The sequence below is a fragment of the Dermacentor albipictus genome, chromosome 7 (genome assembly GCF_038994185.2).
Source record: "Dermacentor albipictus isolate Rhodes 1998 colony chromosome 7, USDA_Dalb.pri_finalv2, whole genome shotgun sequence".
Taxonomy (NCBI): Eukaryota; Metazoa; Arthropoda; class Arachnida; order Ixodida; family Ixodidae; genus Dermacentor; species Dermacentor albipictus.
In genome coordinates this window covers 65272462-65288246 of record NC_091827.1, presented here as the reverse complement: position 1 = coordinate 65288246, position 15785 = coordinate 65272462, and the positions used below count along the sequence as shown (strand labels likewise).

At 42.9% G+C, this 15785-nt stretch overlaps 1 protein-coding gene across 1 annotated transcript; it reads right to left on the bottom strand.

Annotated features, from left to right (window-relative positions):
- Positions 1 to 14239: 14239 nt before the first annotated feature.
- Positions 14240 to 14897, bottom strand: dod ((peptidyl-prolyl cis/trans isomerase) NIMA-interacting 1 dodo). The gene has a single exon (XM_065455904.1). It carries the CDS (start codon positions 14817 to 14819, stop codon positions 14346 to 14348), a length of 474 nt encoding a protein of 157 aa, XP_065311976.1. The 5' UTR covers positions 14820 to 14897; the 3' UTR covers positions 14240 to 14345.
- Positions 14898 to 15785: the final 888 nt, after the last annotated feature.

Here is a 15785-nt window from a genome sequence, read left to right as displayed (position 1 = left end):
TTCGATTAATAAGAATGCAAAATGTATATTTATTCTTTTATTTATTTGTCATGGAGATCTTTTAGCAAAGGGTAATCTTCTTGGTTTCAAATGTGGCATATACAAAAAAATAACGTGATTTTGGTTGTGACCGAACAAAATATTTTTTTTTTGGAGCTTATAGATTTGTCACAAGTCATACAGGCTAAAATTCTAACAAATATCTAAAGAAAAGCATGCTACCCTATAATGGCATTTCTTTGCATCTTCACAGGAAGATGGCTTTTTTGTTTTTTTCACTTTGGGAAGGAAAGGGTGCAGGCAGTATGTACGCCAGGAAATATAAAAATATATTTGTAATTCTTAGTAGTTAGACTTGTGTAACAGCTAAAACCCTGAATTTCTATGTGGTATCTGTATTAGTACGACACCGAACAACTACGATCTCTCGCTACAGGCCGATGCATTGAATGGGATCGCTGCATTTGTAGCGCACCACGAATCGCGTGATTAGGCATTCCCTCGTCCAGCGGAATTGTCTAAACTTATTTTGTGATAGTCAAAAGTGGCAGTCACTCTCGATACACTTAATATTTTTTGCCAAGGAACATACTTAAGAAATGGACTGCGGCATCACATTGGGCTCACATCATCTGAATCTGTCTCCTGCCATGTTGAAATTTGCAAAACAGCAAACCGTAAAATGTTTGGCGAACTACAAGCCTTGGTAAGAGGCTCCTCCACACCAAGCACTTCTTGCGTTCAATAGTGTTTTCCGTGATAACGGATCAGATGGCAGGCTTGCGAGTGCTTCTTCAGGAAATTATGGAAATTCAATTTCGTTACAACATAGTCCTACAACGTTGGCTAGTTTTTTTTAGTGCGTTGCTTTCATTTTAATTCTTAAGAGGGAGTTCTTCTTCAGTCATTTATCTCTTGCTGGTCAAGATGAGTGGGGGTAGTAGTTCATCCGTGTGTGTGGCTCTGTAAGATCGAAGGAATGAGCGGAAAGAAAGACGAAAAAATAACCCACAAACTCTGTCAAGCGCCAATTTGCTACGGAACAACCTTCCTAGGCCAGAAGTGTGCAAAATGCGTCATTGAAGTGCGTCACTTGCATACTGTCTGCGGAAAAAACTTTTTCCTTTTCCAAGCCGATCTCTTTTCTTATTTTTTGTCCAAGTTGTGCTGGTGCTGTCGTGTATCAAATATCGAGCCAAATTTGTACATATAGTGAGTCGGGGAACACAGTTTTTGATGTAGCAGTTCTTTTGTTCTCTGTTTTAATATTAGGTTCTTAGTTCCCCTTTCTTTTTGTTCACCTTTCTCTTTTTTTTCGTTCTTAGATAATATTCCGAGACATTTTTTTTTCATCATTTTCTGGCTGTGCAAGTCACAGGCTGTCTGTCAACTGATGTACGTATTTTTGTTTCGCTACCGATGAACACATCTTTACGAGAATGAACCAGTGTGAAAATTGTACCCCGGTTGGCTCCTCCTGCCTTTTTATGTTTCGTTTGTATTTAATTTTTTTTTTTGAGGAGAAAAATGATGGGTAACATTTGAGTTGCGTTTTCTTTTATTGCACAGTATTGGGTGGACACCTTTGGGGAAACTGGCACTTCTCAGTAGGTTTGAACAATCGTATTACGCTGAAGTGTTCTGTTCAGTGTTGCAACATTCTGAAGTTCCTGTTTTCACTGTTGTCTTATTCCACTTTCGGTCATGTAGTGCCGATCTTTTCGTTTTTTTTCCCTGTTGTATGAAACTTCGATCATTATTGCGCAGACTCGGCAATTCCGAAATAATTTTTTTTTATATTTTTGCTCGCTCCGTGATTCAAACTTCACAATTTTTTCTGCCCCATGCTAAGGAATTAGGTTTTAATTCTTTGCAAGTTGAAAGCCTTGATTTTGTTGTACTGACTCCCAGCTCTTTGCAATATTGCAATGCTCCTGCTACCTGAACACCCGGTCTACATCGATATCAAAAACCCATTTCTGTAGCGTAGCACTCAAACCTGTTCCTGAAGAGCTTTGGCTTTCTTTTCTTTCTTTATATTTGTTAAATTTTGCCAGAAATTGTCCCGGCACCTCTAGGATGCATTTAAAGTTCTGTTATTCTTGTTTGTCTAGTTCGACCATCCATTTGTGCTGGTTCTCAGTCTTTAGGCTCGTTAACTTATTGTTGTTGCTCGAGAAGGCAAGTTGTACAATCTTGAATGTTTACTAAGATAGACATCTTTGTCTCTTCATCTGGAGTGACTAACCTCACCTTAATTTACGTGCTATCACTAGTGCTTCTTGTCTCTTTCAGTTAGCTTGCAGTATTTATTTTAGTTCCCGGTTTAGGGAAGTGGACATTGTGACTCCGTTAGTCACAGTCACAGGAGAAGGAATATAGTTTTGAGGCATGCCTACATTCCTTTTTTTTTTAGATATGCTCGTATTTAAATACCTGGTTCACTGATGGGAGCGTCGCAACCACGACGTGGATGGCCATGGTTTTCTTAATTTTTTCTTGGGCGAGCTTCTTAATTTCATTCCTTTTCATTGTTTCTTCCCTGGCTTTTGCCTGTTTTGAATAATTGTGCCCTGCTTTTGTAGTTCTAGGCTTCAACCCATTTTGTCACTTTGTTTAAGAGCAAGGAATGTTTTTAATGCACAAGTTGTTTGGCCGAGCTCAATATCCAGTGCTTCGTAATGAGCTTTTATGGTGTGTGTCTGCTGCGTTCTTTCCACTGTATTATTGAAATTGAAGCCTGAATGAATGGTATTAAAGACATCCTTACGGATGACTTAACAAGTTCCGAACCTTGGAGCCATGTTCTGGAATGATTGCTTTTAAGGACATATTTCCTTATGTCAAAAGAAAAAGGTCTGCAAAAGAAAATGTGTTGAAAAAGAGTTTTGTATGTGGACACGGCTACTGTTAGTATGAAAGGCAACAAAAGCTTTAAGACGCTGAGAAAGCTAAGCCGTCATGCTAGACCGTGTGTCATGCAGAATTCGAAGTGTCAGGACCGTGGAATCTTGGAACACACCATGTCGAGTTTGTCTGTTGAGATAAACTCGCCTGCATTACCGAGTTCACTCTTTGCGTTCAGTTAAATACATTGGGCAAGACATGTTGCAGTTTATTGTATTTGGTGATCCACATTGCGTGCTGGTCAGTGTGTTTGGAGGATCCGCAACATCGCAGTACGTTGAATCGTCAGTAACGCTGCAGTGGATGTTTTTCAATTGCTCCGAGGCACAAGTATTTTAGATTATACACAGTGTTGCACTATGACGTTGTACTGTTCCCTTTATTTTCTTGCCTAATTTTTTTGCAGAATCGTTGCAATGCCATTCGTCGTTCAAATGGGTTGGTGCCTTTGTTTTTAAATCAGAATTGCGTTTGTTCTGTCAGCTTGCCTTAAGTGCTAGTGTTTATTTCTTTCTTCAACCTTCCTTATCGGTGTGTCGGATTGTAAAAGAATTTTTCTTTTACTTGACACATGTGGGCATACAATACATAAGAGTGCGAATAAACATTCAAAGATATAAAGCCTCCTCGTCTTCCATGTCTGAACACGATGTGGTCACACGACCACGACCTCTTCGAAGAACTTGGCACTCTTGCAGGCAAGTGAGAGAGAGAGAGAGAAAACAACGGTAGGAAAGGCAAGGGAGGTCAACCAGAACAGCATCCGGTTTGCTACCCTACACTGGGGCTGGGGGAAAGGAGAATAGAAAGAGGAAGAAAAGCAGAGAGTAAGTATGCAGGCAAGTGAAATCTCTACTAAAGGTAAAGGCAGGCGAGAACAGCGCCAAACGACAGCAGGCGGTGGACCCGACACCTGAAACGGGTCAAACCCAACCCACACGTAGTGCTGCATGTGCATCTGCTTGTGCTAGGGAGCCTTGTCCTAGGGATGCTTGTGCTAGGGAACACTGAAACTGTTGCTGCCACCACAATGCGCATGTCATCATGCTTTGCTAGTGCCTCGCATCACCATGAATTAATTGAAGTACGCATGCGTATTTGCATAAAGGCAAACCAGGGTGTAACACTGGCAGTTCAGTGAGCTGGCCATTCAACCGTGCAGGCGCCCAGCGGACATCAGGTGAACCAACTTTCGCTACCATTTTTTTGTGTTCTGCCCTGTATCTACGAGCTCCGATTGGCAGGCACACACTAGCCTGCTGTTTACTGCAGTCCCCAGGTGAAAATTCTGCTACTGATTTCGGCTGGAATGAATTGGTCTGGAGTGGTTGCAGCTGAAGAACCACCTGGTTTGCTACTGATTTAGACTGGTCCCAGCAGAAAGCTAATTGCGTGCTACTTGAAGAGTGACGATTTTGTCTCGAAGTGAAATTGCAGTGGCTTGAACCAAAGAAACCTGCTGGCCTTCAAGCAGGATTGCACTGGCCTCACCGAATTCACCGTGCACCCAGACCTGGTGCAGTGCAAACAGACATTTGTGCCGCGAGCCGCATGTCGCGCGACACGAGTATGACAGGCGCGCTTATCTAGCATCTAGATAAGATCTACTCATCTAGCATCCATGTATAGTATGGCACTAAATGAAGACTGCACGAATGAGGCACATACGTGCCGTCTTTGTGCCATGGTAAAACTTGACTCGTGTGTCAATCCTTTCTTGAATCGTGCCCTCCTGCCACTAAGACCGCCGATGGTCCTGTTCAGTACGCTAAGGAAAGTGATAATACGGCCCTACGATTTCATTTGAATATTATTCACGTTTCGCCGGAGGTCTGAGCGCCAATCCGCGCGCTTTTATCAGGGTCGCCCGTCGCGAACAGTTGATAAGGAATTAATGAAGCGAAAGTAATCCCCATTCCTACGTCATAATCCTCCTCATCCCAAGTCGGAACGCCGGCCCCGATTACGTCAGATGTACGCCGTTCATAGTCGGGCGGGCTGCGAACAAGTGCGGCGTCACAAGGGCCGTCAGTCCCGCATCGTCGAGTAACGAATCTGGCCCGACAGGGTGGAGTCGGGACTCGAGAGCGGAGCAGGGCATTTTTCGCAAAATTCGGGACTGTCCTGAATGTGTGGAAGCTATAGCCCGCTATATCGCAGGACAGTTCATCGCTCCACAGTGAGCTCGCGGTCTACAGATATGCTAATTTTCTCCACGCACCTTGCGTACGTGATACAAGTTAAGGCGCCCATGAGCGCGAAAATCGGACGTGTGCAGCCACACGTCGATGCACCACACCGCCAACCCAGACACCCCGAAATCTATGGGCTGGCTCCTGCAGATATGGCCAACCAGAAACTATAAAATCGCCCCACGCCTACCGAATGAAAACTTCGTGAACGAATCATTTGCTGCTCGCAACGGGCGATCGCTTTCCTTCCTACAACATCGGGTCGATGTTCAGTCCTTTCATCGCGGGTTCCCGATATGGGAAGAGGCATACAGACACGAGCCCTAGCGCCTGCTTGCTTTCCTTCATTGCACGCTGTTGGCGAGGCACGTAGTGGGGAATAGACTATGAACGCAGCTGCAAGGGTGATAGCTGCGAGCGGAGAACAGTAACGTTAGCCAGGACCAACCATACCTTAGGGGGAAAACGTAGTGCAGACCAGTGGCCACGACCGTTACCGGTATCATTCGGCTTCCCGGCATGCTCCGCAACCAGGCCGTCTGTCCAGGCTGTACGTCTGTCCGCGCACGACGTGGTTCACGACCGTGGACTTTTCGCTTGGCGCGGCAGCGACAATGCGCTTAGGTCTTCGGTTAGTGAGAGAGAAGCGCGACGTGTTCTGTTCCCGACCATCCCAAGGAAATGTCACCGACCGACTGGAAAAAGGAGGTAAGGTTCAATTCGATTCACACGGAAGGTAACGTTTGGGTAAGGCGGACTTCTGCCAAGCGCTGAAAACGTTCCAGAAGTATATGCTTACTGCGGTATATTTTACGGACGGCATTTTCGGTCTCGAATTATATGTCATCGTTACGTGCAATTCACGTCTCGGAAGCGATCTAGCTCGGATATCGACTTAATATACTGGAAAGTACGTAAGCTCGGCGCTTGCGCCGCTGTCCTAGGTGCACAGTGCGTTTGCTGGAACAAAATGACAAAGAAACCGGCGAATGCGGGTTTCGCAAATAACGTTTTACGGGAACGGCGGCATAGTTGCGTTTTCCACTCGTGTTTACATTTCGCTCGCTCCTTCAGCGCTGGCAACTTTCTCTGCTCAGATATCCCGAGAATCATTCGTGAAAAATCGACGAACTTCATATATTGTTGCTTTAAAGAGTCGACGATGAGTCGCGCAAAAAAAAAGAAGAAAAGAACAAAGTTGCAGCAAGGGCTAGTCATTTGCACCAGTTGGTGCATACAAATGAAACCGTTTATTTGTACCTTCAATTTTCCTGAGAGGGCATGTTATTTTGCAGTCACCTTTTCATGTCAAGGCCAGTGAAAACATATGACATACTCAGCATTTACTATATCCTTAGATGCAGCATTGCCAGTGCTGAAATTTTATTAATAATAATAATAATAATAATAACAATAACAATAAAAATTTTATTAATTATTATTATTATTATTATTATTATATAAATTTTCTTCCTGAGCAGCAAATTATTTGCTATGGGCACCTCCAGCAGCCAACTTCACTGCAGTGGTTTCAGCTTGAGAAAACACTTATTGGCATTCCATGCAAAAATATGAGAGGGTACAATTTATACTCCAGTCTGCTAACACCATTCTCATTTGCTTCTGAAGAGGGGTATATGACTTACATTTTGTTTTCATTCTCCCATCTGTGTGACAAAATATGCTTGAGCAGACTACCGTGAACAACAGTGTTCGAAAAAATACAGAATCAATATGGGACACCGTGATCGGCTATTTTCGCTTCCTTGTGCACCTGCTATTCACATCTGTCGAGTTTCAGAGACCACATTTTATAATGATCCAATCTTAATTGTTTTACGATATCCATCACGTAAGTGGCTGACCTTGGCGATGACGATGGTGTCCCAGCCAACAACGAAGGGCGATATAGTGGGAATTGAAATGTATTATTACAAAATGTGGGCCAAGGTGCATGCACCCTTCATTGAAAACTGCTCTCAGCACATCTGATAAGCCATAGATATTGCCACAAAGGTGCCATAACCCTAAGTTCACTCCAGAAACACTAGTGATAAAATCCTGGAGTTGGCAACACTGCTAGCCAGAGAACATACTTTTGGATGATGGGCAGATATTATGGCCATCTCCCTTGAAAGGGAGTGGAGGCAGATGCCACTAAACTCATCATTTTTACTTTCTTGCAATGTCTGTTTTCAGTCTTTAGGACCCCCGGTTTGAAATACAGCTAACTATCAGGGACAAAAAATAAGTTTTAAATAGATCACTAATCGTAATTAAAAGCTGTACAAATAGCTTCTCAACATCTTTAGAGGCTGGTTACAAACAAAAACAATCGGAAGTGGTGGAAAATAAAAAAACTACTAGTGGACTTGTGTACTGTAAACACATGTAAAAGGGCTCATTGCAAGGAAAACATTACTGGTCATAGCGCAAAAGGTAAAAATTCTACCCAACTAGACTGCCAGAAACACCAAATTACAGACTACAAGCAAGAGAACTGGCAGGTTGTCATGTAGGCTTCCACTGCGAAACTGAAAACAACACTTGCATGGCACATTTTGTTTTCACTTTGCGTCGAAAACTTTTCTTGTTTCACTTCTGATAATTTGCAATGCTTCATTTAGGAGAGACTACACGCCTACAGTACTCCCTCCTATCTTCTGAATGTAACTAACCTCCCGACATGTAGTAGGTGTGGCAATAGGCTTACAGTGCTTCATGTCCTCGTTCAGTGCCCATTAGTAGAAAAGGAGAAAAAAGTACTTCCCTCCCTTATACCCTCATAATATACCTCCAATCCCAGCATTCTTTTTAAGCGATGACCTTCTGTTTAGTTTTATGACAGTACTAAAGTTCTTTAGAGAAAGGAACATGATAGAAATCATTTCGCCAAGCTTTTTGTAGCACAGCCTCTCTTTGGACGCCGCAGCTGCAATGCAGTCACTTACAGAGCACATGCCTCACCACCGTTGCGCTGAAGGGTTCTGCTGAGGTACTAGTGCTGTTATAATTAACACGTATTAGTAACTAATTCTTCATAACATACTTTTATAGCCATAACACTTGCTGTTCATTTACATTATTTTAATAAATAGACAAATATGTTACTCAATTTACAGCGAACACTTTTAGGCTGATATACACAGCCACCTTACTTCCACAATTTGCAACTCATCTTCTCATTGCTATTCATCACCAAGTGTTATGGCGCTCTTTGGCCATTCTTGGCTCTTGCGACAAAAAACAATATCCGTCAATCATTTAGCAGAGACTTACTGTTTGTTGTTGCAAAATATTTGGTTAAGTTCAAACATTCCGAAATACCAACTAGTTCCTTTTCAAATACACGTACATAAAGTCAGTGCATAATATTTGTATTCGAAACTTCAAACATTCGCCCACCTCTAATTAGGACATAAACATGCGCGAGGTTAACTTATGGGATACTCCACCCGTGATCTGTCTATAGATGTTAGGAGCAGGTCTGAATTTGGTAAGATCCTGACGCTGCGATAGGTCATGTCATGTGGTGATGTGATAGGTCACATGTCCACATACTCGCTACAGGAAGTGCATGCTTCCCTATAAATGGTGAGCGCATGCTTGCGGTATCTATGTCTTCTCAAAACTGTTTAGCCAGTTACTTGGGAAAGCCAAATGTGCAAAGCACCAAACCTTTCCAAAGGCATGCGAAACATTCAAGCACTGCAAAAACAACTTTGCAGACACTTTGACTTGCCCGAAGTGTCATAGATGGCCACTGGCTGCGTCTACCAATGACTTCAATTCACTGCAAATGTGCCTAGATAAGGTTCCTGAGCCTCTGCACCTCCAAAATCATCATGCCAGTTTTTTTCTTGTGGGATATAGGCCTCCGGATGTTGTTGCTTTGACACATGGGAAATGTTGAGGCCAGTATTCACAAAAGTTATGCTGTGTAAATGTCGTTGGAGGTGCCTGTTGCTAACATGAGTGATGTGCACTTGAAACCTTGATGATTCATGTTTTAGCTAAAAAAGGCATTGCACACGCATTCGGACTATTGTAAAGTCTCGTTCTGGGCATGAAAATGCGAACACTCCTAAAATACGGAGAACCGTGGGGAAAAATTGTTACGGTTACAGTAGTGTCTGATTTCGCACAGTATTCTCTATTCCCAATACTAATCCAAAAGAATCCTTTGCGTGTGCTGAAGAAATAGTAATTCGTTATTGCTCTAAGTACCTTAACTTCACATTAGACCGTCAATTAATTGAATGCGCACATCGACTGGGCAGGCACACCCAAGGTCGAAACCGTCCAGTTATCATTAGATTCAGTTCCTCCAAAACCAAAGAAGTGGTTTTATCTAACGTCCGCAAATTAAAGGGCACTTCCTTCGGCATTAGCAAAGTCTACTCCTGCCAGGTCCAAAATGCACAAAGGCATCTTATCACTTTTGCAAAAAACAAATCTGTGCCTTGTTCACTTCATTACAAAACATTGCACGTCAACTTGAATGCGATACGTCTTTGACGAGTCAACCCAAAGTGTCCAAGAACTAACATAGCTACCACACCGTCAAAAAGTGCTTCACTGTGCTACACCTGCCATTTGTTCAGTTCCGCCATTTTCAGTTACCTACACTGAAATACAAAGCATCCTTACCAAACGTAGTACTATATCAAACCTTGTCTCAACATCTGAAAGTAATCTGTTCATGCCAACCAAAACATGGCTCACATATAACATTCCTGATACTGAAATATTAGAAGACCTACCAAACTTTGAACTAATCCGTAAAGATCGGCAAGGACACAGGGGTGAAGGCGTCCTTATAGCCATTTAAAAAGAACTGTCGTTTTTGAATGTTGACGTACACATGGATTTTGAAATATTATGGGTACTCTGTCGTGCCAAACTAGAACTACTACTTTTAGGTGTATGCTACCGTCCCCCTTACAGTTCTGTCGATTTTCCCAGGAACTGAATAACATCCTAAGCCAACTAGTCAAAAAGTACACTAACGCGCACATTCTACTGTTCGGGGATTTTAATTATCCAAACAATGATTGGTCTAACTCTCAAATAACTACCTGTAGCACTGAATCCAAAGAGTTCATTAACGTCTGTTTGAACTATAACCTTAGACAAATGGTAACTGAACCAACGTGTGTCACACATGAAAGTGCGAACATTCCAGATCTACTGTTGTCTTCCAATCCTGAAACTCTATCGTCTATTACTTACTCTAACAAAATAAGTGAACACAAAGTAATTTATGCCACATTCACCCTAACCCCGTCCCCACGCCATTCTCATAAAAAAATAATTTGCCTTTACAATAAAGGCAATTACTCGCCAATAAATAATGAATTTGAAGAATTTGACGATGAATTGAAGCGGCCCTTCAACACCGATCTGTTCAAGAAAACTGGTTTCTTTTTCAGAAAAAAGGGGCATACTTAACTGAAATGTACAAACCAACATTATCAATTCATGCTAAATGCCATAAACCATGGTTCACAAAAATCTGAAAACACTCGAAAATAAGAAAAAGCGTCTTTTTCATCAAGCTAAGCAAAACCTCAACGATCACTCGTGGAACAAGTACTATGAAGCATAACGCATATATCTAACAGCAATCCGTGCATGCAAGTACACTTACTTTCATTTTGACCTGGCCAACATGATAAGCGAAAATCCAACGAAATTTTGGCAAATCACCAACCCAAAGCCATCCTGCACCATCTCCTTACTGAATGAGCAGGGTAATATCGAATCAGACACGGACACTGCTAACACATTGAATACCACCTTTTCTTCAGCGTTCACTAAAAAATCCGATGCATCCTTACCTTCCTTTCTTGCCCCTTCTGTGCCTACAGTGCCTGCTGTCACTTTCTCAGTACATGGAATTTCAAGTATAATAGGTCATACTTAACTTTTGTCATCGGCTGGTTTCGACGAAATCACATCGAAGTTTTTAAAGAACACTGAATTCATCTCTGCGGCATATGTAATATTGTTGTTGATTTCACAGTCACTGTCTTCTGGAAACCTTCCAAAAGAGAAGAAAGTGAGCAAGGTCATTCCACTCTACAGATTGGACAATAAAAGCTTGCCTTTGAACCACCGCCCCATTTCTATCCCATCAGTGCCCTGTAAGATCATGGAACATGTCATATACACCCATATAATTAACTTCCTTGATACAATTTCTTTAACCAATCTCAGCACAGATTCTGCAAGGGACCAAGTTGTAAAACATAATTGGCTATTTTTCTTCATGACCTACATTCAAATCTCGATATTAACAAATGAACTGATGCAATTTTCCTTGACTTCGCGAAAGCATTCGACAGAGCACCTCATCAACGACTTCTCATGAAACTTTCACGGCTGAATCTACATCCTACAGTTTCAACATGGATCGAACAATTCCTTAGAAATCGCATGCAGTCGGTGCGAGTCAATAACAATAATTCTGAGCCCCTACCTGTAACGTGAGGCACATCTCAGGGTACCCCTCCTATTTTTAATATACATTAACGATCTACCATTACACATGTCATGCAATATCTGAATGTGTGCTGATGATTATGTTATTTATCACTTAATTACTAACAACAATGACCAAATCTTCAGAACTCTTCAGGAAGACTTGGACAACATTCAAAATCGGTGTCAACATTGGTTAATGGTCCTAAACCCTACTAAATGTAAAGCAATGTCGTTCTCCCACCATTGTAGCCCCTTGGTATTTCAAAACGAAATTACTAACCAGCAAACTGAGACTGTCACAAATTATAAGTACTTGGGATTTACCGTTTCAAATGAGCTCAACTGGTGTGTGCATGTGACTAACACGATCTCATCAGCTAACAAATGACTTGGGTTCTTACGATGTCACTTAAAAAATGCTCCCCAGCATGTGAAACTATTAGTTTATAAGACACTAATATGACCCAAACTAGAATACGCATCAGCCATTTGGAGCCCTCGCCAGAATTTGCTTCATCAGTGCGCTTGAAGATTTTCACAATTGTGCCAATTCAGTTCATTCACTCCGCTTTATTATGTCAGCATAACTTCGTTAAAAGCAGAATTTGGCATACAACCTCTTTCCCATTGCCATCTAATTGCCAGCTTATTATTTAATAAATTTTACCATAGCATACCTAATTGTGCACCGTATATCTTGCCACTATCATGTGTATTCCATCGCATAGGACATTCCGTAAACATAGCTTTTCCACATGGGCATGCTATCACCTTTGCATCTTCTTTTTTCCCTCGAGGAAGCCAAAGCCTGGTACGGTCTTACGCATAGCATCGTTTCTATGCCCAGCTCATCTGCCTTCATAGAAGCACTTGCCTCGCATTACGGCTAATATGTTCATGTGATATTCTTTGTATTTTATATTATTTGTAACCCACCCCTTATGTAATAATACCCCCCAAGTGTGGTCTTTAAGGAAATAAAGTGAAAGTGCTGCAGATGGCCTACATCAGGGACAAGCCGCATGGTATTGCACTTCTGGTGGCCTCACCTGCATTTGGCAAGTGGTATCCAGCAAAGCGTAGTAAAGATCAGTGGTTTACATCATATGCACCACCAATATTTGTCCAGGAATGCTTAGTAGAAAGGTTGGTTCTCTGCTCTAGCTATTTCAATTCTCATTGTGATAATAGGTGCTGTCTGTGCACCCGCTTAATCTAAAATCAGTTTTCCCATATCTTGTTCTATTCTGCCAGTGCTCGAAACTTCCAATTTTATAGCTTGCATTGTGAACCTGTATACTACTAACGATACCGTTGTTGGTCTGTATGATTTGATCTTTGTTCTGTCTTTTTTTCCTTTATAAATCTGGTTCATCCTACGCAGTCACCAACTATCTGGAATTTGTTTCTCCTGTGCAATGATTTTTGTAATGCACCTTTGCTTTTTGGGCCCAATTTACTGATTAGCCTCATCAGTGTTCCATTCACTCCTGTTCCCGTACAGCTGGGTATTTTCTCTTCTGCCTTTTTCCAGTCAAGGTTGTTTAGGCGAAGTTCTTGTGCATCAGCCACTCTACTCCACCTTTCCTGATCTGCGCTTTCACTACTCTTGAATGACTCTGCCATGTTTCTATCGAAGTATTTCATTTCATCATTCCCCACCAAGCTGTTCCACCTAGTCATCTTGCATATAAGCCTGTACAATTTCATTTCATCTCCTTGGGTATTTCACGAGGTTCCAGAAAATTTATGTATCACTTTTGGTTTTCTCTCGTACTCCTGAAAGCCAGCGAATATTTTGCCGTTTAATTTCCTCCCGGACCAGATTCTAGACTTCCCATTTCTTCAGTCTGTATAAATCCCATTTTGTGTCTAGTTCCTCCTGTGGCTGTTCTGCCTTTTTCACATGTCTGTGCTCTCGAGACGCTTTGTGCCACTCTTCGATTGCCTTATTCCACCAGCTATGTCATTCTCTTTCTGTCAAATATTTTGCTTCTCTAATTAAATGAAAAAAGCTTTCATGTGGTCTATTTTGCTGTACTGCCAGAGTGCTTTGGTGTTTTCTCCATTTCCATCTCCATGCTAGCTGCTATGTTACGTCCATGTTAATCACTCAAATTGAACTTAGTGCCTTCTCCCAGTGCTTGCCTGCTTCATTTGTTCAATATTCAACGTGTGAGCTGACGCATTTGCGCTCACTCTCTGAGCTTCTAGATCCTTCATCTACTGGCATATTTAGCCAACATATTTGCTCTGTATTTCTTCCGACGTGAGAGTGTAGTCGATATTCGACTGCTCATTACTGAACTCCCACATTATCCTGCTGTCACACTTGGGTCCCTGCTTGACAGTTACCAGACTGTGTTGCTCAGTCACGTGAAGCAATAGCTTCCCGGTATAGTCCGTGTATCCACCAAGGTCTTCAATGTGGACGTTCATATAGCAGCCTAGCAATACAATTTCCGCCTTATTTACGAACTCCCCGATGGCTACATGCAGACAGTCCTCGTTTTCTTGCCTACCGTTATTTCCCGTTCATAAGTAAGCCACTCTGAGTATCGTATCCTTTCGAGCTACTGTTCCTTTCAACCAGAGATGCTCCTTACAAGTGTGGCAAGTGTTGTTTGTTCTTCGCCATTTTGAATTCGGAATCCTTTCTCTTTTTTTCCCATTGCGGTTGTTTTAATACACATTGTACAACACGCCTTTGAGGAGTCCGCAGCTCTGGCTTGTGTCGAGTAGTCACCTGGCTGGCGTCTTCTAGGCGGTGCGCAAAATGAGGTGCACGCCGGACTCGGTGAACACCGGCTCCGAGAGCTCTCCAACGCTGAGAGCGTAGACGGCGTCCTCAAAGGGCTTCTGCATGGCGCCCCGGCCAAACGTGCCCAGGTCGCCCTTGCGCTTGGCCGAGCTGCAGTCGCTCAGCTGGCTGGCCAGCTCCTCGAACGTCGCCTTGCCGGACACAATCTGCTCCCGGTAGCCCTTGATGAGGGCGAGCGCCTCCTCTTTGGTGCGAGTGATGTTTTCCTCGCGCCAGGAAGACGGCCGCCGCGAATCGCGGTGCTTGACCAGGAGGTGCGAGCACCACACCTGGTCTTTGGTCGGTATGCCCACGGTCGCGGGCTCCTTGGGTAGCTCCCACTGGCTCTCCTTGGTGATCGTGTTCAGGTAGTACGCCTCGCCTGTCGAGCGGCTGACCCGTTTCTCCCAACCCTTTGGTAGATCGCCCGCCATCCTTGCGATGAAAACGGTCGGAAGATGATGTCGGTGATGATGAGGCTACGCCGTGGGCTACACCCTTTGTGTAACGGATGTGCGCACGCGTGGTGTCCATTGCCTGCGTCTGTGTGTGTCTGGCTCCCGCAATCGCTTCCGCCGCATTCAACCAGTAAAAGCTTAGCCTTTAAGATCCGCATTTCAAATCCACAGGACGCTGCTCTGCTCTAAGGGGCGTGAATTTAAAAGTCACTTAAATTAAATTTGACTTAAAAGTCATATCATTAAAGGCAAGCTCCAAAAAAGACTAAATAAAATAAATAAATAAAACATAAAAATTATAGGGATGAAACTTCAGTTTATCCTAGCGCCGCTAAAGGGTTTCGCGTCACCGCTTGAAGGCCAACTACGCCACAAGCCAACATTTCCACCATGGTTTTCACCAGCCATAGAGTTTCATACAATTCTACGAAACTATGCCAGCAGCATCCGAGCCATCTGCCCTTATGGCCGCCATCGCCTCCGAGATGGCGTGGCGTCGCCGTAGGACACAATCTTTGAGGCCATAGCAGCAAATGGGGACATACAAATTATGGCATGGCCTTCAAGATCTGGCGCCCAATGCGCAATCTCCGAGGCCATGGTATTGGGCGTATACTTTTAAGATTATCACGAGAAGTGAAAATGGCGCTACAATCGTTGAACCACCGTGGCAATATCTTGAATCTTCCATAGTGGGAATGATGTGTAGGATGTGATTTTCTACAACTTGACATGACTTTATAGACAATCGTTGAGGTGTGCTGCGTGGTAGGTAGTCGCGCGATATGTCTCGAGTAAAGTGGGTCGTGTTCACATCTGATGTTTTTATCAATTTATTTCTCATGCATTTATTAAATAAGCCTGGTCACTTTCGAGTATTCAAGTAATCATTTGCTTTTAATGTAATGAAAACTATGGAAAGCCGTCAAAAAAATTAAAATT